The sequence below is a fragment of the Nipponia nippon genome, unplaced genomic scaffold, assembly GCF_047370975.1.
Source record: "Nipponia nippon isolate SJK-2023a ecotype South Korea unplaced genomic scaffold, ASM4737097v1 scaffold_8, whole genome shotgun sequence".
Taxonomy (NCBI): domain Eukaryota; kingdom Metazoa; phylum Chordata; class Aves; order Pelecaniformes; family Threskiornithidae; genus Nipponia; species Nipponia nippon.
In genome coordinates, this window is record NW_028262402.1 from 18,336,438 (window position 1) to 18,360,237 (window position 23,800).

The 23,800-nt window shown below is 47.2% G+C and overlaps 3 protein-coding genes across 3 annotated transcripts; all 3 read right to left on the bottom strand.

The window, feature by feature from the left end:
• Positions 1-11,501: 11,501 nt before the first annotated feature.
• LOC148050464 (uncharacterized) lies at positions 11,502-12,503 on the bottom strand. The gene has a single exon (XM_087742257.1). The coding sequence runs from the start codon at positions 12,480-12,482 to the stop codon at positions 11,502-11,504; it is 981 nt and encodes a 326-aa protein (XP_087598383.1). The 5' UTR covers positions 12,483-12,503.
• Positions 12,504-16,176: 3,673 nt separating this feature from the next.
• Positions 16,177-17,178, bottom strand: LOC148050465 (uncharacterized). Its single transcript, XM_087742258.1, has one exon. The coding sequence runs from the start codon at positions 17,155-17,157 to the stop codon at positions 16,177-16,179; it is 981 nt and encodes a 326-aa protein (XP_087598384.1). The 5' UTR covers positions 17,158-17,178.
• A 3,681-nt stretch (positions 17,179-20,859) lies between these two features.
• LOC148050466 (uncharacterized) lies at positions 20,860-21,861 on the bottom strand. The gene has a single exon (XM_087742263.1). It carries the CDS (start codon positions 21,838-21,840, stop codon positions 20,860-20,862), a length of 981 nt encoding a protein of 326 aa, XP_087598389.1. The 5' UTR covers positions 21,841-21,861.
• Between the last annotated feature and the right edge of the window lie 1,939 nt (positions 21,862-23,800).

Here is a 23,800-nt window from a genome sequence, read left to right on the forward strand (position 1 = left end):
AGAGGGGACTGCAAATATTTATAGCCTAAAGTGATTGACTCGTAGTCAACCTCCCACCTTCAGTGTATGTGCAAGTGTTCAGCTGTAGTTTTGTGCAGTTTTAGTTTTGTCTAGTCACAGTTCAGGCTGGTACTGTTAGCTTGATAAGACATAGCTTAGATTCCTTAGTTTCTGAGAAGATACAGCCTAGCACAGTTCTCACAGTTTGCACAGCAGCGCTGATTTCAGCCAGATTTCATTGTCAGTGATGCCTGAACCAAAGTACTGTTCACTCAGTCAGAGTGGGGGCATCCATTACACCACCTGAAGATGGTAGTCTTCTATCTACAAAGCAACAATTTCCTGAATTTCTCGGAAAGAAATACCCTTAGATTTGGTTATGTAGGAAAGAGTGGCTGCACTTCCACACCAACCTGTGTCCTAATTTGAATTTGCATTTGTGCAAATTTATTAAAAATCACTGCATTTATGGAGGCGAATAGTGCCAATTTTCCTAGCAGATAAAGGGACTGGGTTATGACTTGCCTGTACCTTCTATGCAGAGGAAGGCAGTCAGTTTTCTTTCTTTGCACAAATTTCTTTGAGGCATTCACAATTACAATTCCTCTCCCTGCAGCATTTATGGAGTGGTGGGAGCTGGCCATATGAAACTGAGGTTGAAGTGGACTATGAATATGCATTAGCAGGCTCTGTAAGGATTTGATGTTTCTGAGACAGATCCAAATTCATAGCATTTCATTGCCCTGGCATAATACTAGGTCTTAAAATAATCAACTAGCACTTCTGTAATCTCAGAATTAAAATTCATTTTCATATGACAGTGCTGAGGTATTGTTAAATAAAAGAACTATTATTTTCTAATCTAATTTTCTAATGCTGAGATACACATGTGAGCAAATGTCCTAATTCCCTCTCCTTCTTCTAGAATTTGTGACCTGAGGCTTCTTCTGCTTCTTTCTGTTACAGACAGAATGTAATATATACATAAGATGATATGTACAGTAGGTACACAGCACAGATTTAACTGCTTCTTAAACTAATCCAGAGTTTGTCAGACACCACATCAGCTGATCATTAGAATTTTTTTTCAAATTACAGGTTATATATAATTACAATTTTATCCATGTGGGGATTACTGTTACTGTATGTTGATGTGAAAAAGAACAGGTGGAATTCTGAACAAAATAGCAGCAGAAAGTACGAATAAAAATTACTGTTCAATGGGTAGGTAGGTTGTATCTCTCTGCATCTATTCAGACTTTCTTCTAGGTGTCAGCCTTGTTTCAAGGTTTTGTACATTTGTCTTTTGAAATTAATTGGATTTAGGAGCCATGCAGCATACATTCACAGATAGCAAGGAATAGACCAGGTGGGACTTTTAGAAACCAAGGAATATAGAGAGTATTCCTTGGAAAATCTGCCTTGTAGACACTGCATACAGGAAAGTCTATGTTTACCATATTAGCAATATAGAAACTTCTCAGAAGACCCATTTTTCACTACCTCATTCTTATGAAGGTGTGAAAAGGTGGACTTCAGCAGAAATATTTCTTAGCTCCTTGACAGAAGTGAAGAGTTTTTTATTAGCGTGGGCTTTTCCAGCAGCCAGTACCCAGTTCACCTACTTATAGTGGACATTGATCTGAAAGTTATCTTCCCTTGGCATTAAATGCTGCATCTAATAATATTTTAATGATGTTTATTCTTTTCTGAATGTGTTTTTTTAATGTTTGCTAAAGCACCAAATACCATTTCACAGAATATCGTAATTAATATATGCTACGCTGAACAGTTTGTTTATATTATCTGATTAAATGCCTGTTGATTTGGCATGAAATATCTTTTTAAAAATGCCTTTACTATGCAAGCAGTATTATAGTTACCATTACCATCTATTCATGAAAATACATGAATTAAACTTGTAAATTCTTATGGTGCTTCACAGTTGAAGGGGAGACAAGCTTGCTTTCTATACAGCTGTGTTATCTGCTGTTTATATGATGAATGCCCAGCAAAATCAAATGACTTAAAAATGCTCCCTCTCAGGTAGCCATTGACAGTTAAATAAAAATTATAATAATATTTAAAAATGTGCATATCACTTGCTTGTGTTTTTAAAAGAACAATTACAAAACCCCCATAAGAAGCTTCAAAAGACAAAACTGTAAGAATGGAACAGAGGTACTGCAAATTTTCTGACTACAGAGAACAGTGAAAAGCAGGTAATGATGAATTGCTATGTTTCTCCATATTAATACAGGACCATTGGTTTTATGCTGTTCATGGAGAACAGTTGTTAAGTGGAGGTCACTTTTGAAAGTTAAAGCTAGTAAGTCCTACTGTTGGAAAGACCTTATGAGGCAATTCTCTGCTGCAAATTTTTTGTTGCTCTTGAAGAATGTAAGATGGCTATGAAAAAAGTGCTTTTGTTTCGGTTTCTCATTCAGTTATATGAGAGATTGTGCTGGTTTGGGCTGGGATAGAGTTAATTTTCTTCATAGAAGCTAGTATGAGGCTATGTTTGTATTTGTGCTGAAAACAGTGCTGATAATACAGGGAAGTTTTAGTTACTGCTGAGCAATGCTTACACATAGTCAAAGCCTTTTCTGCTTCTCACACCACCCTACCAGCAAGCAGGCTGGGGGTGCACAAGAAGTTGGGGGGACAACAGCTGGGACGCCTGACCCCAACTGGCCAGAGCAATGTTACATACCATACGACATCATGTTCAGCATAGAAAGCTAGGGGAAGGAGAAGGAAAGGGAGGATGTTTGGAGCGATGGTGTTTGTCTTCCCAAGTAACCGTTACACGTGATAGAGCCCTGGTTTCCTGGAGATGGCTGAACACCTGGTTGTGAATGGGAAATAGTAAATGAATTCTTTATTTTGGTTTGCTTGCGCATGGCTTTTGCTTTACCTATTAAACTGTAAACTTTATCTCAACCCATGAGTTTTCTCACTTTTACTCTTCCGATTGTCTCCCCCTTCCCACTAGGGGGGACTGAGTGAGTGGCTGTGTGGTGCTTAGTTGCCGGCTGGGGTTAAACCACGACAGATATGGAGAAAAGAGCTGCAGGATATGTTTGCAAAACTGTAAAAGAAAACTTTATATAAATTGAGGTTTGTACGTGGTGGGACTGGTCTCTCCGAGTTAAAGTCTGCTCAAAGCATATGCTATGAGAAGTCTGTCTGGCACTCCAGACAACCAAAGTCATTTTTTTCTTGGGCATGAGCTCAGCTTAACAGCGGATACTGGTAATTTCCTAAGGCTGAATTCTGCGTGTTTTCTGACAGCATAGTTTTTCTAATCTCTTTTTAAGTAGTTGTCTTAAATGCAATTTCAACTTTCATTTTAACAGCTAAATTTCCTCTGAGAAACTTTCACTGAAATCCTAGATTCAGTCCACAAGCAGAATAGTGTTCTGTCTATATCTTTAAGCAAGAAAATAGTAGTTGTTCTAATTTGTGGAACAGCAAAGGACAATTTTAATTTGATCACCTTCCATTTTTTTTGAGGACATCTCAAAATGGACGTATCATGGACAGCTCACTCTCTATCACAGAATTTCAGTCAAGTTAAAATCTGACCAAAGTGGGCCACATAAAATATTGGACTGAGAAGAAGATTATTTCAAGAGCTTGAGGACAGATTGAAACACAAGGAATTTCTCTTAAATACTGTACCAGATACTATTTGATATCTCCACAATGTTATTCTTTTCAAGTCACTTATTTGACTATAGTTCAAATAAAACTGCATGGCTACTGGACATACGAAGTAAAACTATATAGAAAAAACTGAGTACTAGTACCTAATATTAAGCTGTAATTTAGGTAACCCATAGCATTAAGGTATTATGAAACAAGTTTTCAAAACCTGTAATGCGAATTATGACATTGGGTGGACTTTCAGTGGACAAGGAATTGGCTGGATGGTCACATCCAGAGGGTAGTGGTCAATGGCTCGATATCCAGATGGAGAATGGTGATGAGTGGTGTTCCGCAGGGGTCCGTACTGGGGCCAGTGCTGTTCAGTATCTTCACCAATGACACAGACAGTGGGATCAAGTGCACCCTCAGCAAGTTTGCAGATGACTCCAACCTGAGTGGTGCAGTTGACATGCCTGAGGGATGGCATACCATCCAGAGAGACCTGGACAAGCTTCAGAAGTGGGCCTGTGTGAACCTCATGAGGTTCAACAAGGCCAAGTGCAAGATCCTGCACCTGGGTTGGAGCAATCCCCAGTATCAATACAGGCTGGAGGATGAAGGGATTGAGTGCAGCCCTGAGGAGAAGGACTTGGGGATACTGATAGATGAAAAGCTGGACAGGAGCCGGTAATGTGCTCTCGCAGCCCAGAAGGCCAACCGTATCCTGGGCTGCATGCAAAGAGGCGTGTCCAGCAGGTCAAGGGAGGTGATTCTTCCCCTCTGCTCTGCTCTGGTGAGACCCCGCCTGGAGTACTGTGTCCAACTCTGGAGTCCTCAGTACAGGAAGGACATTGACCTGTTGGAGAGGGTCCAGAGGAGGGCTACAAAAATGATCAGAGGGATGGAACACCTCTGCTATGAGGAAAGGCTGAAAGAGCTGGGGTTGTTCAGCCTGGAGAAGAGAAGGCTCCAGGGTGACCTTATTGAGGACTTTCAGTACTTAAAGGGGGATTATAAGAAAGATGGGGACAGACTTTTTAGTAGGGTCTGTTGTGATAGGACAAGGGGTAATGGTTTTAAACGAAAAGAGGGTAGATTCAGACTGAATACAAGGAAAAAATCATTTACTCAGAGGGTGGTGAAACACTGGAACAGGTTACCCAGAGAGGTGGTAGATGTCCCACCCTTGGAAACATTTAAGGACAGGCTGGATGGGGCTCTGAGCAACCTGATCTAGTTGTAGATGTCTCTGCCAATTGCAGAGGGTATGAACTAGATGACCTTTAAAGGTGCCTTCCATCCCAAAGCATTCTATGATTATAATATTCATATAATCTATTTTCACAGGGAGAATATAGAACTGTCTAAACATTTTGATGGAATAATATTATTAAAGAAATACATAGTTTGATCTAAATACAAATATTTTCTGGGATCCATTCAACTTCAACCAGTCTTGAAAATAATTAATTCAGTATATGTGCTTTGTTGAGATACTAACAGTTTATCTAAATTGAAATCAACACATTCATTCTCGATCAGTGCTTTTGTGTGTTCACCATTTCCATTCCATAGACCACAAACTATTGCTGTAATTTGGAAGAAGAGATTTAATTTCATGATTTAAAGAAAAAGAGAAGAAATGATTAAAGATGAAGCTCTCCAAGAAACAGGAATTTTGTTTTTACCTGCAGATGAAGTCAGACAAGCTAAAAACAGGAAGCCTAATTGAGGTCAAAGCAGAAGTCTTTCAGTGCCTTATGGAGAGTTTCAGACTTGTAAAACACCCAGAAGTATTGCACTTTTGCAACTGATATTTCTGAAGAATAAAGGAAAATTAAGTAATCAGTTATTCTCTACACTGTGATCTTGTAAGACTCTGTATTTTACTGAGCAAAGAACCATTATAAGGGTGAAGACATGCAGCTGTATGTGGATGTATGTTTGTCTTTTCAAGCACATGAAGAATGTCTGTGATGAACTTTAAGTTAAAGTTTGGATTTCTAGGTGTGCTGAGGGGACAGTAGAAATAAGAGATTTTCAATCTTTCTGATAAGTTTCAAGTAGCAATTTGGGCGTTCTACATTGTCATAACCTTCAGCTATTTTCTCTAACAAATTATTAGGTAATTTGTCTCACGCACAAGCTTTGAAATCTGAAGTTATCATCCCACAAGAAGCTAGATTAGTTAAATAAGTCAACGATTAAATTTTAATATTTTTCCTCCAAATAAGTCTGGACTCCAGGTGAAAAGTGTATTTTTTTAATTAGGCTAGAAAAGCCAATAAACCTTTTATAAATAGTTGCCTTATTTCTCTTTATACCTCTTACCTTTATAAGCAGTTGTCTTTAGAGAGACTTTTCATTTACCATGCCTTACTTGCCTTTTATATATGAGCTGGTGTCATAGCATTTCCCTGGATTTGGCTACTGTGGCAAAATCTGTTAAATATTGACTCTTTCATTGGCATGCCAGCAAGAAGCAAGGGAAAGAAATATCAAGTATGTAGAATTAAGTTATGGCTCTGTATTTCTTTGATATATGCTTTCCATTGTGCAATTGAGGCAAATCCAGAAATAGGCTAAATTTTCAGGGTTAGTAGGAATGTTTATGCTTCGCATAGACAGTATATTGTGGCCTTTACTTGAAAACATACTATAAATCAATCATTTTCATAAAGGATGCAGTGCTGTAATGTGCTATTACCTTACAGCTTTTTCCATGCTTTCAAGCTAAGTCTGATGATAAGGGATGGGAGACTGTCCTTGTTTAAGCTGGGATAGAGTTAATTTTCTTCTTAGTAGCTGGTATAGTGCTGTGTTTTGGATTTAGTATGAGAATAATGTTGGTAACACACTGATGTTTTAGTTGTTGCTAAGTAATGTTTATAATAGTCTAAGACTTTTCAGCTTCCCATGCTCTGCCAGGTGCACAAGAAGCTGCAACGGAGCACAGCCAGGACAGTGGACCCAGACTGGCCAAAGGGTTATTCCATACCATATGACGTCATGCTCAGTATATAAAGCTGGGGGAAGAAGAAGGAAGGGGGGCAAGTTTGGAGTGATGGTGCTTGTCTTCCCAAGTAACCGTTATGCATGATGGAGCCCTGCTTTCCTGGAGATGGCTGAACACCTGCCTGCCAATGGGAACTAGCAAATGAATTCCTTTTTTTGCTTTGCTTGTGTGCATGGCTTTTGCTTTACCTATTAAACTGTCTTTGTTTCAAGCCACGAGTTTTCTCACTTGTACTCTTCCGAGTCTCTCCCCCATCCCACCAGGGATCATCCCTCCCTCTCCCATCCAGGAGATGTGAAGAGGACTCCAAAGGTTGTGTCTCTTGTTCTCTGCCTCACCTCAGGTAATTCTGTCCACACTGGGTGGAAATACATGTTTAGCTGCTTATAAATGTGTGGATATGCCAGCACACATGTGAATGGGTGAAATCAATTTTATTTTGAAATAAAAATCTTCCTCCCCTCCTTGCTTTGAACTTTGCAACATTATTGAGATTTGTTACTACTGTTTGCAACAGACGTTTTCAGCTGGAATGCCCTGAATACCCCAGGAAATGCCCACAAACTTTATGTAGAGACCAATAAGGCAACATGATCTAAGCAATTAAAGATTACTCATCATATTGCATGGACCTTCTCCTTGCTGACAAAGGTTTTTGGGGGGCAGATTGCTATTCAGGAGTTAAAATCATTCCATTATAATTAGAATATATAATTGAATATATATATATGAAGAAGGATCAGGGGAACTACAGGACAGGAAGTCTTCCCTTGATCCCTGGGAAGGTGATGGAGCAAATCCTCCTGGAAAACATTTCCACGCAGATTGAGGACAAGGTGACTGGGAGAAGTCAGTACAGATTTATGACTGGGAAATCATGCTTGACCAATTTGATCAGTCTTCTGTGATAAGATGACTGGCTCTGTGGATGACAGAAGAACAGTGGATATTGTTTGCCTTGATGTTATCAAGGCCTTTGACACTGTCTCCCATAACATCCTCACAGAGAAACTGATGGAGTATGGACTAGATAAATGGACAGTGCAGTGGATGCAATAGTGCCTGAAATGCCATGCTCAAAGGACCGTGATCAACAGCACAAAGTTCAACTGGAGGCCAGTCACTGGTGGTGTACCCCAGGGATCAACATTGGGGTCCATGCTGTTCAGTATCTCCTTTATGACCTGGATGATGGGACTGAGTGTGCTGTCAGCAAGTCTGCGGATGATAAAAAGCTGGGAGGGATGGCTGATACAAAATATGGTTGTGCTGGACCTGGACAGGCTGGAGAAACAGGCAAAGAGGAACTTCATGAAGTTCAGTAAAGGGAACTGCCAAGTTTTGCACCTGGAGAGGAACAGCCCCAGGTACCAGTGTATGCTGGGGGCTAACTGGCTGGAAAGTAGCTTTGCAAAAAAGACCCTGGAGTTCCTGGTGTAGAAGGTCAACAGGAACCAGCAATGAGCCATTGCGGAAAAGAAGGCCAAGGACATTCTGGGCTATATTATAGCCTACTTTAACAAGATTAATTTAACAAGAACAAGTGCCAGATTCTGCACCTGGGCTGGGGTAATCCTGGTTATGTATAAAAACTGGGGAACGAGAGGCTGGAGAGCAGCCCCGCAGAAAGAGATCTGGGGGTCTGGGTTGACAGCAAGTTGAATATAAGTCAACAGCATGCCCTGGCAGCCAAAAGAGCCAACTGTGTCCTGGGGTGCATCAAGCACAACATAGCTAGCCACTCGAGGGAGGTGATTGTCCTGCTCTACACTGCACTGGTGCGGCTGCACCTCGAGCACTGTGTGCAGTTTTTGGGCACCTCAATATAAGAAGGACATCAAACTATTAGAGTGTGTCCAGAGGAGGGTGATCAAGATGGTGAAAAGTCTCAAGGGCAAGACTTACAAGAAGGGCCTGAAGTCACTTGGTTTGATCAGCTTAGAGAAGAGAAGTCAACATTGCAGTCTACAACTTCTTCAAGGGGGGCAGTGGAGGGAAAGGTGCTGATCTCCTCTCTCTGGTGCCCAGTGATACGACATTTGGAAGCTGTATCAGGGGAAGTTCAGATTGGACATCACAAAAGGGTTCTTTACTGAGAGGGTGGTCGGTCACTGGAACAGAGTCCTCAGGGAAGTGGTCATGGCACCAACCCTGTCAGAGTTCAAGGAGCATCTGGATGATGCTCTTAGTCATATGGCTTAGTTTTAGGTAGTCTTGTGAGGAGCACGGAGATGGACTCGATCCTTATGGGTCCCTGCCAACTTGAGATATTCTATGATTCCATTCATTTTGAGGCGTGTTGCAAGCAGCTTAAGGGAGGTGATCCTTCCCCTCTACTCAGCCCTGGTGAGACACATCTGGGTGCTGCATCTAGGTCTGGGCTGCCGTGTACAAGAAAGACATGGACATACTGGACCAAGTCCAGCAAAGGGCCATGAAGATGATCAAAGGTCTGTGAAGCATCTGTCATGTGGGGAGAGGATGAGAGCGAGGACTGTTCCGCCTGCAGAAGGCTCAGAGGGGAACTTCTGAATGTGTACAAATACCTGATATGGGGTGAAGGAGACACAATGAAATACAGGCTGTCCCATTTAAACATGCAAATTCCATTTAAACATAAGATTTTTTTTTTTATCATTGTGAAGGTAGTAAAACACTAGAAAAGGTTGCCCAGAGAGGTTGTGGACTGTCCGTTTGCAGAGATATTCAAAGTGTGACTGGACAAGGTCCTGGGAAACCTGTTGTAGGTGACCCTACTTGAGCAGGGTGTTGGAGTACACAATTTCCAGAGGTCTCTGCCAACCTCAGTCACTTTGTGATTCTGTCTTGGATCTGAATTCTGAGACATAATAATAAACTGTGATTGAGTTTTGAATGTTTAGCACTGATGGAAAGCAGCCTGAACAGGTTTGTAATTACATAAAGTTCATTTCATACTATAAAAAAAAAGCGTGTCTCTAGCCTTACTTTACTTGACCGCCCTTTTTGTCCCATTTATCTTGAAAATTTCACACAATTTTCACGTTGAAATATGTAAAATAACTGATATTATTGCTACCATTCCATAGTAAAAGAAAGGAACTCATCAGAATTAATCAAACATGCACTGGTATTATCTATATACTTACTAAAAAAATTGTATTTTCATTTTCTCAGGCTAGCAGACTCACTTTAAGAAAAAGAAAACAATTCACAGCATACAGTTCAAATAGCCTCCTCAGTGTTTTATTTACAGTGGAATGGAATTATCCATACTTAGAAAGTATAAAACTAAAAGTATAGTGTAAAAATAAAAAAACTAAATGCAATGCAAAAGAAATCCTGCTGAAAGGGACAGTGGAGGCAAATAGGATAGGATAGGATAGGACAGAACAGAACAGAACAGAACAGAACAGAATAGAATAGAATAGAATAGAATAGAATAGAATAGAATAGAATAGAATAGAATAGAATAGAATAGAATAGAATAGAATAGAATAGAATAGAATAGAAAAGAAAAGAATAGAATATTTTAGTTGGAAGGGACCTACCATGACCATCTGGTCCAACTGCCTGACCAATTCAGGCCGATCAAAATTTAAAGCATCTTATTAAGGGCATTGTCCAAATGCCTCTTAAATACTGACAGGCATGGGGCATTGACCACCGCTCTAGGAAGGGTGTTGCAGTTTTGACCACCCTGTCAGTAAAGAAGTGTTTCCTAATGTCAAGTCTGAACCTCCCCTGACAGAGCTTTGAGACATTCCCAGGAATCCTGTCACTGGATACTAGGGAGAAGAGGAGCTATCTTAGGGGAAGTCCACAGTCCCCACACACCTAAATCAGTACTCAGGGGCCCTGCAAGGCCACTTGGCTGATCTCCATTGTGCTGCGATCAGGGCTGAGGGGCCCTGCAACGGCAGAGGGCCAGGCCCCACGGCACTCAATTGAAAGGAAGGAAGCCCTCAAAGACCATCAGGCTTTCATCATGACCTATAGGTCATGAATCAGGGCTCAGAAGCCCTGCAAGAGCACAGGGCTAGGCACCACGGTGCTCCTGTCAGGGAAAAGAGGTCCTGCAAACCTGTAGTGCCAGGGCCTGTGGTGCTCGAATGAGGGGAAGGACCCTGCAACAGCACAGGCCCAGGTACCATGGCGCCCTGCAAAGCTGTAGTGCCAGGCCCTGTGGTGCTCGAATGAGGGGAAGGACCCTGCAACAGCACAGGCCCAGGTACCATGGCACCCTGCTCAAGCAAAAGAGGTCCTGCAAGAGCAGAGGACCAAGTCCTGTAGCATTCAAATGAGGGGAAAGAGGGCTCAGCGAGACCAGACAATCTGACTCAGCGGTGCTCAGATCAGCGCCCTTCAGGTCCACAGGGCCAGCCCCCATGGTGCTTGAATCAGGGGAAAGGGCCACAGCAAGAGCCCAGGGCCAGGTGCCATGACACCTTGCTCAAGGGAACTGGGCCCTGCAAGAGCAGAGGGCCAAGACCCATGATGCTTGTGCTTTGGGGAGAGATGCGCTCAGAGACCACAGGTCTGGACCCCATGATAGTCAAAGCAGGGCAAAGAGGTTGTGCCAGATCAGAGGGAGAAGTCCCATGGTGCTCATCTAAGGACAAAGAGAGGAAACAGTGGGCACAGCAAAAGGGTAGAAAGCAGCACGGGTGAGGACAGCAATGCCACCTGCATTGTGAGTAACACTGAGACTTTTTCTGTAGCTTTCATGCCTTTATTTTCTCTGTCTGATCATTAGATCTGGACTACTAAGGAGAGCCTTCTGATCTTCTTGGGGGCTGATGCATGCCCCAGCTGATGGCCCAGCCCTGGTTTCAGCAGCTCCTGGGATGTTCTTCTAGTGTTGCTGGTGGGGTGGCCTCTTCTTGGGTGGTGAAGAGGCCTCAGGGCTGCCGGCTCTCCTCTTTGGGGGTCGCCGTGACCCCCCAGGGGAGCATTCCCTGCCCTGGCTGGAAGTGGAGGGACCTGGCGCAGCCTCCTCTGGCTCATCCTGGGGCTCTTCTTGCTCCCTGGGAATGGGAGCAGGGGCAGAGGCGGGGCTGCTGGGATCCCCACCAAGGGTAGCTGTGGAGGTGCTGGGGAGGTCGTCCACATTGTATCTGGCAGGGTTACTGGAGCGGGCTGGGCTGGGTGTGGGAGATCCTTCTCGGGAGGCAGTGAGGCTGAGGGCAGCCACAGGGCTGCCCTCCTGTCCCCTGGCAACACGGGTGTCCTCCAGGCCCAGCACGTGGTGGGCCTCCCTGCCGCACAGTTGCATGACTGCGTTGATGAGATCGTTCACAAATGTTGCTGTGTGGTTGTGAAGGAAGAGCCCCAGCAGCTGGGTGAGGACATCTTCGTCTGGTCCGAAGAGGACCAGGCTGGACATGACAATGTCCTCCACGATGGCTGCCTGCAGATGGTCATCCTCAAAGATCAGCCCCAGCATCTGATGCAGCCAGGGCAGCAGGGGCTCGAGGAGAGCTGGGTGGTCCCAGAACAGGGTTGCCCAGGTGTCGGCCTGGAGGCCGCCTACTGGAGCCCTGGGCACCTGTCCAGAGGCCAGTGGTGGGGATGCTGCAGGACTGTGGGCGGCCTGGTGGACAGCAACTGGTGATGCTGTAGGCGGTCTGATGACATGCTCTTCGAAGTTGTCATGCGCCCGCACCGAGTGCACGATGGAACTCACCCTTCTCTTGCAAAGGGGGCACTCAGGCTTGCTCTCAGCCCACCGCCGGATGCAGGGGAAACAGAAACGGTGGCAGCATGGCATCACGTAGCTGGCCTCCTCCCAGCTGTCCAGGCATATGGGACACTGGTTGTCCAGCTCCATGGCCATGCCCTCCACTTGCTGCGGTGGGCTGGGGAGTGCTGGCGATGAGGAGCCGCTCCCTCTCACTGGCTTTGCAGCAGTGGGTGTCACGCTAGAAAAGGAAGAGAGGCCATGGTCATTCGCTGGCCTGGGCAGGGGTGGAGGAAATGTCCAGGACCCTCAAGAAGGAAACCCTCCCAGTTCCCCAGAGTGAAGTTTCCCCGTACAGCTCACCTCTGCTGCTGTGAGCACACCGCCTGGGTGCCCCGGCTGCCTAAACCTGGCAGAGCAGGGGAAAATCCTCTGATGGCTGTGGGAACAGGCACTGGGAGCTGCAGTCAACAGCTCTCTGTGCATGACACTAGCACCAACCGAAAGCCTCACTCAATGCCCCAAACCTCGTGTACTCGCTCATCTGGAGTGAAGGCACGAGTCAGGCGGATGAGACTCGCCGCCTGGATATAAGCAGCAAGGGACATGTTGTCACAGTGCATCCCTCGGTGACGTCGGAACCCATCACTCAGGGACATCATAGTCCACTCCTCGGGGACATCACAATGGGCCATCCTTGCCTGTGGCACTCACCCCGGCAGTGCTGCAGCCCCAGCACATGCGTCTGAGGGTACCACAATGCCACTGCCCACTCTATCCCCCCTATCTCCTCTTGTGCTTGCCATTGGTGTTTCATGCCAGTCACTGAGGTCTTGGCTGTGGCTTCCCAGGGCCCCATCAGGTTACTCTGGCTGTGGTACATATCTCCAGGCCCATATGCCAAGAGAGTTCATTTGATAACATCCCGTGCCTCCCTCGGAGGCTGCAGGACAAAGTCCCACAGGCTCTCCCCACACTTCAGCCTGCTGGCCAGCCCTCTGTGCTCCCCTGGTTCCTCCCACAGAACATTGAAACACAGGCAGACAGTGTTCCACGTAAGGACAATCCAGGAGATGTGAAGAGGCCTCCAAAGGTGGTCATGGCACCAACCCTTTCAGAGTTCAAGGAGCATCTGGATGATGCTCTTAGTCATATGGCTTAGTTTTAGGTAGTCTTGTGAGGAGCACGGAGATGGACTCGATCCTTATGGGTCCCTGCCAACTTGAGATATTCTATGATTCTATTCATTTTGAGGCGTGTTGCAAGCAGCTTAAGGGAGGTGATCCTTCCCCTCTACTCAGCCCTGGTGAGACACATCTGGGTGCTGCATCTAGGTCTGGGCTGCCGTGTACAAGAAAGACATGGACATACTGGACCAAGTCCAGCAAAGGGCCATGAAGATGATCAAAGGTCTGTGAAGCATCTGTCATGTGGGGAGAGGATGAGAGCGAGGACTGTTCCGCCTGCAGAAGGCTCAGAGGGGAACTTCTGAATGTGTACAAATACCTGATATGGGGTGAAGGAGACACAATGAAATACAGGCTGTCCCATTTAAATATGCAAATTCCATTTAAACATGCAAATTCCATTTAAACATAAGATTTTTTTTTATCATTGTGAAGGTAGTAAAACACTAGAAAAGGTTGCCCAGAGAGGTTGTGGACTGTCCGTTTGCAGAGATATTCAAAGTGTGACTGGACAAGGTCCTGGGAAACCTGTTGTAGGTGACCCTACTTGAGCAGGGTGTTGGAGTACACAATTTCCAGAGGTCTCTGCCAACCTCAGTCACTTTGTGATTCTGTCTTGGATCTGAATTCTGAGACATAATAATAAACTGTGATTGAGTTTTGAATGTTTAGCACTGATGGAAAGCAGCCTGAACAGGTTTGTAATTACATAAAGTTCATTTCATACTATAAAAAAAAGCGTGTCTCTAGCCTTACTTTACTTGACCGCCCTTTTTGTCCCATTTATCTTGAAAATTTCACACAATTTTCACGTTGAAATATGTAAAATAACTGATATTATTGCTACCATTCCATAGTAAAAGAAAGGAACTCATCAGAATTAATCAAACATGCACTGGTATTATCTATATACTTACTAAAAAAATTGTATTTTCATTTTCTCAGGCTAGCAGACTCACTTTAAGAAAAAGAAAACAATTCACAGCATACAGTTCAAATAGCCTCCTCAGTGTTTTATTTACAGTGGAATGGAATTATCCATACTTAGAAAGTATAAAACTAAAAGTATAGTGTAAAAATAAAAAAACTAAATGCAATGCAAAAGAAATCCTGCTGAAAGGGACAGTGGAGGCAAATAGGATAGGATAGGATAGGATAGGGTAGGATAGAACAGAACAGAACAGAACAGAACAGAATAGAATAGAATAGAATAGAATAGAATAGAATAGAATAGAATAGAATAGAATAGAATAGAATAGAATAGAATAGAATAGAATAGAATAGAATAGAATAGAATAGAATAGAATAAAATAGAAAAGAAAAGAAAAGAATAGAATATTTTAGTTGGAAGGGACCTACCATGACCATCTGGTCCAACTGCCTGACCAATTCAGGCCGATCAAAATTTAAAGCATCTTATTAAGGGCATTGTCCAAATGCCTCTTAAATACTGACAGGCATGGGGCATTGACCACCGCTCTAGGAAGGGTGTTGCAGTTTTGACCACCCTGTCAGTAAAGAAGTGTTTCCTAATGTCAAGTCTGAACCTCCCCTGACAGAGCTTTGAGACATTCCCAGGAATCCTGTCACTGGATACTAGGGAGAAGAGGAGCTATCTTAGGGGAAGTCCACAGTCCCCACACACCTAAATCAGTACTCAGGGGCCCTGCAAGGCCACTTGGCTGATCTCCATTGTGCTGCGATCAGGGCTGAGGGGCCCTGCAACGGCAGAGGGCCAGGCCCCATGGCACTCAATTGAAAGGAAGGAAGCCCTCAAAGACCATCAGGCTTTCATCATGACCTATAGGTCATGAATCAGGGCTCAGAAGCCCTGCAAGAGCACAGGGCTAGGCACCACGGTGCTCCTGTCAGGGAAAAGAGGTCCTGCAAACCTGTAGTGCCAGGGCCTGTGGTGCTCGAATGAGGGGAAGGACCCTGCAACAGCACAGGCCCAGGTACCATGGCGTCCTGCAAAGCTGTAGTGCCAGGCCCTGTGGTGCTCGAATGAGGGGAAGGACCCTGCAACAGCACAGGCCCAGGTACCATGGCACCCTGCTCAAGCAAAAGAGGTCCTGCAAGAGCAGAGGACCAAGTCCTGTAGCATTCAAATGAGGGGAAAGAGGGCTCAGCGAGACCAGACAATCTGACTCAGCGGTGCTCAGATCAGCGCCCTTCAGGTCCATAGGGCCAGCCCCCATGGTGCTTGAATCAGGGGAAAGGGCCACAGCAAGAGCCCAGGGCCAGGTGCCATGACACCTTGCTCAAGGGAACTGGGCCCTGCAAGAGCAGAGGGCCAAGACCCATGATGCTTGTGCTTTGGGGAGAGATGCGCTCAGAGACCACAGGTCTGGACCCCATGATAGTCAAAGCAGGGCAAAGAGGTTGTGCCAGATCAGAGGGAGAAGTCCCATGGTGCTCATCTAAGGACAAAGAGAGGAAACAGTGGGCACAGCAAAAGGGTAGAAAGCAGCACGGGTGAGGACAGCAATGCCACCTGCATTGTGAGTAACACTGAGACTTTTTCTGTAGCTTTCATGCCTTTATTTTCTCTGTCTGATCATTAGATCTGGACTACTAAGGAGAGCCTTCTGATCTTCTTGGGGGCTGATGCATGCCCCAGCTGATGGCCCAGCCCTGGTTTCAGCAGCTCCTGGGATGTTCTTCTAGTGTTGCTGGTGGGGTGGCCTCTTCTTGGGTGGTGAAGAGGCCTCAGGGCTGCCGGCTCTCCTCTTTGGGGGTCGCCGTGACCCCCCAGGGGAGCATTCCCTGCCCTGGCTGGAAGTGGAGGGACCTGGCGCAGCCTCCTCTGGCTCATCCTGGGGCTCTTCTTGCTCCCTGGGAATGGGAGCAGGGGCAGAGGCGGGGCTGCTGGGATCCCCACCAAGGGTAGCTGTGGAGGTGCTGGGGAGGTCGTCCACATTGTATCTGGCAGGGTTACTGGAGCGGGCTGGGCTGGGTGTGGGAGATCCTTCTCGGGAGGCAGTGAGGCTGAGGGCAGCCACAGGGCTGCCCTCCTGTCCCCTGGCAACACGGGTGTCCTCCAGGCCCAGCACGTGGTGGGCCTCCCTGCCGCACAGTTGCATGACTGCGTTGATGAGATCGTTCACAAATGTTGCTGTGTGGTTGTGAAGGAAGAGCCCCAGCAGCTGGGTGAGGACATCTTCGTCTGGTCCGAAGAGGACCAGGCTGGACATGACAATGTCCTCCACGATGGCTGCCTGCAGATGGTCATCCTCAAAGATCAGCCCCAGCATCTGATGCAGCCAGGGCAGCAGGGGCTCGAGGAGAGCTGGGTGGTCCCAGAACAGGGTTGCCCAGGTGTCGGCCTGGAGGCCGCCTACTGGAGCCCTGGGCACCTGTCCAGAGGCCAGTGGTGGGGATGCTGCAGGACTGTGGGCGGCCTGGTGGACAGCAACTGGTGATGCTGTAGGCGGTCTGATGACATGCTCTTCGAAGTTGTCATGCGCCCGCACCGAGTGCACGATGGAACTCACCCTTCTCTTGCAAAGGGGGCACTCAGGCTTGCTCTCAGCCCACCGCCGGATGCAGGGGAAACAGAAACGGTGGCAGCATGGCATCACGTAGCTGGCCTCCTCCCAGCTGTCCAGGCATATGGGACACTGGTTGTCCAGCTCCATGGCCATGCCCTCCACTTGCTGCGGTGGGCTGGGGAGTGCTGGCGATGAGGAGCCGCTCCCTCTCACTGGCTTTGCAGCAGTGGGTGTCACGCTAGAAAAGGAAGAGAGGCCATGGTCATTCGCTGGCCTGGGCAGGGGTGGAGGAAATGTCCAGGACCCTCAAGAAGGAAACCCTCCCAGTTCCCCAGAGTGAAGTTTCCCCGTACAGCTCACCTCTGCTGCTGTGAGCACACCGCCTGGGTGCCCCGGCTGCCTAAACCTGGCAGAGCAGGGGAAAATCCTCTGATGGCTGTGGGAACAGGCACTGGGAGCTGCAGTCAACAGCTCTCTGTGCATGACACTAGCACCAACCGAAAGCCTCACTCAATGCCCCAAACCTCGTGTACTCGCTCATCTGGAGTGAAGGCACGAGTCAGGCGGATGAGACTCGCCGCCTGGATATAAGCAGCAAGGGACATGTTGTCACAGTGCATCCCTCGGTGACGTCGGAACCCATCACTCAGGGACATCATAGTCCACTCCTCGGGGACATCACAATGGGCCATCCTTGCCTGTGGCACTCACCCCGGCAGTGCTGCAGCCCCAGCACATGCGTCTGAGGGTACCACAATGCCACTGCCCACTCTATCCCCCCTATCTCCTCTTGTGCTTGCCATTGGTGTTTCATGCCAGTCACTGAGGTCTTGGCTGTGGCTTCCCAGGGCCCCATCAGGTTACTCTGGCTGTGGTACATATCTCCAGGCCCATATGCCAAGAGAGTTCATTTGATAACATCCCGTGCCTCCCTCGGAGGCTGCAGGACAAAGTCCCACAGGCTCTCCCCACACTTCAGCCTGCTGGCCAGCCCTCTGTGCTCCCCTGGTTCCTCCCACAGAACATTGAAACACAGGCAGACAGTGTTCCACGTAAGGACAATCCAGGAGATGTGAAGAGGCCTCCAAAGGTGGTCATGGCACCAACCCTTTCAGAGTTCAAGGAGCATCTGGATGATGCTCTTAGTCATATGGCTTAGTTTTAGGTAGTCTTGTGAGGAGCACGGAGATGGACTCGATCCTTATGGGTCCCTGCCAACTTGAGATATTCTATGATTCTATTCATTTTGAGGCGTGTTGCAAGCAGCTTAAGGGAGGTGATCCTTCCCCTCTACTCAGCCCTGGTGAGACACATCTGGGTGCTGCATCTAGGTCTGGGCTGCCGTGTACAAGAAAGACATGGACATACTGGACCAAGTCCAGCAAAGGGCCATGAAGATGATCAAAGGTCTGTGAAGCATCTGTCATGTGGGGAGAGGATGAGAGCGAGGACTGTTCCGCCTGCAGAAGGCTCAGAGGGGAACTTCTGAATGTGTACAAATACCTGATATGGGGTGAAGGAGACACAATGAAATACAGGCTGTCCCATTTAAACATGCAAATTCCATTTAAACATGCAAATTCCATTTAAACATAAGATTTTTTTTTTTATCATTGTGAAGGTAGTAAAACACTAGAAAAGGTTGCCCAGAGAGGTTGTGGACTGTCCGTTTGCAGAGATATTCAAAGTGTGACTGGACAAGGTCCTGGGAAACCTGTTGTAGGTGACCCTACTTGAGCAGGGTGTTGGAGTACACAATTTCCAGAGGTCTCTGCCAACCTCAGTCACTTTGTGATTCTGTCTTGGATCTGAATTCTGAGACATAATAATAAACTGTGATTGAGTTTTGAATGTTTAGCACTGATGGAAAGCAGCCTGAACAGGTTTGTAATTACATAAAGTTCATTTCATACTATAAAAAAAAAGCGTGTCTCTAGCCTTACTTTACTTGACCGCCCTTTTTGTCCCATTTATCTTGAAAATTTCACACAATTTTCACGTTGAAATATGTAAAATAACTGATATTATTGCTACCATTCCATAGTAAAAGAAAGGAACTCATCAGAATTAATCAAACATGCACTGGTATTATCTATATACTTACTAAAAAAATTGTATTTTCATTTTCTCAGGCTAGCAGACTCACTTTAAGAAAAAGAAAACAATTCACAGCATACAGTTCAAATAGCCTCCTCAGTGTTTTATTTACAGTGGAATGGAATTATCCATACTTAGAAAGTATAAAACTAAAAGTATAGTGTAAAAATAAAAAAACTAAATGCAATGCAAAAGAAATCCTGCTGAAAGGGACAGTGGAGGCAAATAGGATAGGATAGGATAGGATAGGGTAGGATAGAACAGAACAGAACAGAACAGAACAGAATAGAATAGAATAGAATAGAATAGAATAGAATAGAATAGAATAGAATAGAATAGAATAGAATAGAATAGAATAGAATAGAATAGAATAGAATAGAATAGAATAGAATAGAATAGAATAAAATAGAAAAGAAAAGAAAAGAATAGAATATTTTAGTTGGAAGGGACCTACCATGACCATCTGGTCCAACTGCCTGACCAATTCAGGCCGATCAAAATTTAAAGCATCTTATTAAGGGCATTGTCCAAATGCCTCTTAAATACTGACAGGCATGGGGCATTGACCACCGCTCTAGGAAGGGTGTTGCAGTTTTGACCACCCTGTCAGTAAAGAAGTGTTTCCTAATGTCAAGTCTGAACCTCCCCTGACAGAGCTTTGAGACATTCCCAGGAATCCTGTCACTGGATACTAGGGAGAAGAGGAGCTATCTTAGGGGAAGTCCACAGTCCCCACACACCTAAATCAGTACTCAGGGGCCCTGCAAGGCCACTTGGCTGATCTCCATTGTGCTGCGATCAGGGCTGAGGGGCCCTGCAACGGCAGAGGGCCAGGCCCCATGGCACTCAATTGAAAGGAAGGAAGCCCTCAAAGACCATCAGGCTTTCATCATGACCTATAGGTCATGAATCAGGGCTCAGAAGCCCTGCAAGAGCACAGGGCTAGGCACCACGGTGCTCCTGTCAGGGAAAAGAGGTCCTGCAAACCTGTAGTGCCAGGGCCTGTGGTGCTCGAATGAGGGGAAGGACCCTGCAACAGCACAGGCCCAGGTACCATGGCGTCCTGCAAAGCTGTAGTGCCAGGCCCTGTGGTGCTCGAATGAGGGGAAGGACCCTGCAACAGCACAGGCCCAGGTACCATGGCACCCTGCTCAAGCAAAAGAGGTCCTGCAAGAGCAGAGGACCAAGTCCTGTAGCATTCAAATGAGGGGAAAGAGGGCTCAGCGAGACCAGACAATCTGACTCAGCGGTGCTCAGATCAGCGCCCTTCAGGTCCATAGGGCCAGCCCCCATGGTGCTTGAATCAGGGGAAAGGGCCACAGCAAGAGCCCAGGGCCAGGTGCCATGACACCTTGCTCAAGGGAACTGGGCCCTGCAAGAGCAGAGGGCCAAGACCCATGATGCTTGTGCTTTGGGGAGAGATGCGCTCAGAGACCACAGGTCTGGACCCCATGATAGTCAAAGCAGGGCAAAGAGGTTGTGCCAGATCAGAGGGAGAAGTCCCATGGTGCTCATCTAAGGACAAAGAGAGGAAACAGTGGGCACAGCAAAAGGGTAGAAAGCAGCACGGGTGAGGACAGCAATGCCACCTGCATTGTGAGTAACACTGAGACTTTTTCTGTAGCTTTCATGCCTTTATTTTCTCTGTCTGATCATTAGATCTGGACTACTAAGGAGAGCCTTCTGATCTTCTTGGGGGCTGATGCATGCCCCAGCTGATGGCCCAGCCCTGGTTTCAGCAGCTCCTGGGATGTTCTTCTAGTGTTGCTGGTGGGGTGGCCTCTTCTTGGGTGGTGAAGAGGCCTCAGGGCTGCCGGCTCTCCTCTTTGGGGGTCGCCGTGACCCCCCAGGGGAGCATTCCCTGCCCTGGCTGGAAGTGGAGGGACCTGGCGCAGCCTCCTCTGGCTCATCCTGGGGCTCTTCTTGCTCCCTGGGAATGGGAGCAGGGGCAGAGGCAGGGCTGCTGGGATCCCCACCAAGGGTAGCTGTGGAGGTGCTGGGGAGGTCGTCCACATTGTATCTGGCAGGGTTACTGGAGCGGGCTGGGCTGGGTGTGGGAGATCCTTCTCGGGAGGCAGTGAGGCTGAGGGCAGCCACAGGGCTGCCCTCCTGTCCCCTGGCAACACGGGTGTCCTCCAGGCCCAGCACGTGGTGGGCCTCCCTGCCGCACAGTTGCATGACTGCGTTGATGAGATCGTTCACAAATGTTGCTGTGTGGTTGTGAAGGAAGAGCCCCAGCAGCTGGGTGAGGACATCTTCGTCTGGTCCGAAGAGGACCAGGCTGGACATGACAATGTCCTCCACGATGGCTGCCTGCAGATGGTCATCCTCAAAGATCAGCCCCAGCATCTGATGCAGCCAGGGCAGCAGGGGCTCGAGGAGAGCTGGGTGGTCCCAGAACAGGGTTGCCCAGGTGTCGGCCTGGAGGCCGCCTACTGGAGCCCTGGGCACCTGTCCAGAGGCCAGTGGTGGGGATGCTGCAGGACTGTGGGCGGCCTGGTGGACAGCAACTGGTGATGCTGTAGGCGGTCTGATGACATGCTCTTCGAAGTTGTCATGCGCCCGCACCGAGTGCACGATGGAACTCACCCTTCTCTTGCAAAGGGGGCACTCAGGCTTGCTCTCAGCCCACCGCCGGATGCAGGGGAAACAGAAACGGTGGCAGCATGGCATCACGTAGCTGGCCTCCTCCCAGCTGTCCAGGCATATGGGACACTGGTTGTCCAGCTCCATGGCCATGCCCTCCACTTGCTGCGGTGGGCTGGGGAGTGCTGGCGATGAGGAGCCGCTCCCTCTCACTGGCTTTGCAGCAGTGGGTGTCACGCTAGAAAAGGAAGAGAGGCCATGGTCATTCGCTGGCCTGGGCAGGGGTGGAGGAAATGTCCAGGACCCTCAAGAAGGAAACCCTCCCAGTTCCCCAGAGTGAAGTTTCCCCGTACAGCTCACCTCTGCTGCTGTGAGCACACCGCCTGGGTGCCCCGGCTGCCTAAACCTGGCAGAGCAGGGGAAAATCCTCTGATGGCTGTGGGAACAGGCACTGGGAGCTGCAGTCAACAGCTCTCTGTGCATGACACTAGCACCAACCGAAAGCCTCACTCAATGCCCCAAACCTCGTGTACTCGCTCATCTGGAGTGAAGGCACGAGTCAGGCGGATGAGACTCGCCGCCTGGATATAAGCAGCAAGGGACATGTTGTCACAGTGCATCCCTCGGTGACGTCGGAACCCATCACTCAGGGACATCATAGTCCACTCCTCGGGGACATCACAATGGGCCATCCTTGCCTGTGGCACTCACCCCGGCAGTGCTGCAGCCCCAGCACATGCGTCTGAGGGTACCACAATGCCACTGCCCACTCTATCCCCCCTATCTCCTCTTGTGCTTGCCATTGGTGTTTCATGCCAGTCACTGAGGTCTTGGCTGTGGCTTCCCAGGGCCCCATCAGGTTACTCTGGCTGTGGTACATATCTCCAGGCCCATATGCCAAGAGAGTTCATTTGATAACATCCCGTGCCTCCCTCGGAGGCTGCAGGACAAAGTCCCACAGGCTCTCCCCACACTTCAGCCTGCTGGCCAGCCCTCTGTGCTCCCCTGGTTCCTCCCACAGAACATTGAAACACAGGCAGACAGTGTTCCACGTAAGGACAATCCAGGAGATGTGAAGAGGCCTCCAAAGGTGGTCATGGCACCAACCCTTTCAGAGTTCAAGGAGCATCTGGATGATGCTCTTAGTCATATGGCTTAGTTTTAGGTAGTCTTGTGAGGAGCACGGAGATGGACTCGATCCTTATGGGTCCCTGCCAACTTGAGATATTCTATGATTCTATTCATTTTGAGGCGTGTTGCAAGCAGCTTAAGGGAGGTGATCCTTCCCCTCTACTCAGCCCTGGTGAGACACATCTGGGTGCTGCATCTAGGTCTGGGCTGCCGTGTACAAGAAAGACATGGACATACTGGACCAAGTCCAGCAAAGGGCCATGAAGATGATCAAAGGTCTGTGAAGCATCTGTCATGTGGGGAGAGGATGAGAGCGAGGACTGTTCCGCCTGCAGAAGGCTCAGAGGGGAACTTCTGAATGTGTACAAATACCTGATATGGGGTGAAGGAGACACAATGAAATACAGGCTGTCCCATTTAAATATGCAAATTCCATTTAAACATGCAAATTCCATTTAAACATAAGATTTTTTTTTTTATCATTGTGAAGGTAGTAAAACACTAGAAAAGGTTGCCCAGAGAGGTTGTGGACTGTCCGTTTGCAGAGATATTCAAAGTGTGACTGGACAAGGTCCTGGGAAACCTGTTGTAGGTGACCCTACTTGAGCAGGGTGTTGGAGTACACAATTTCCAGAGGTCTCTGCCAACCTCAGTCACTTTGTGATTCTGTCTTGGATCTGAATTCTGAGACATAATAATAAACTGTGATTGAGTTTTGAATGTTTAGCACTGATGGAAAGCAGCCTGAACAGGTTTGTAATTACATAAAGTTCATTTCATACTATAAAAAAAAAGCGTGTCTCTAGCCTTACTTTACTTGACCGCCCTTTTTGTCCCATTTATCTTGAAAATTTCACACAATTTTCACGTTGAAATATGTAAAATAACTGATATTATTGCTACCATTCCATAGTAAAAGAAAGGAACTCATCAGAATTAATCAAACATGCACTGGTATTATCTATATACTTACTAAAAAAAT

Coding starts and splice junctions, on each gene's coding strand:
- LOC148050464 (XM_087742257.1), bottom strand. CDS start 12,482: ATGGCCATGGAGCTGGACAACCAGTGTCCCATATGCCTGGACAGCTGG.
- LOC148050465 (XM_087742258.1), bottom strand. CDS start 17,157: ATGGCCATGGAGCTGGACAACCAGTGTCCCATATGCCTGGACAGCTGG.
- LOC148050466 (XM_087742263.1), bottom strand. CDS start 21,840: ATGGCCATGGAGCTGGACAACCAGTGTCCCATATGCCTGGACAGCTGG.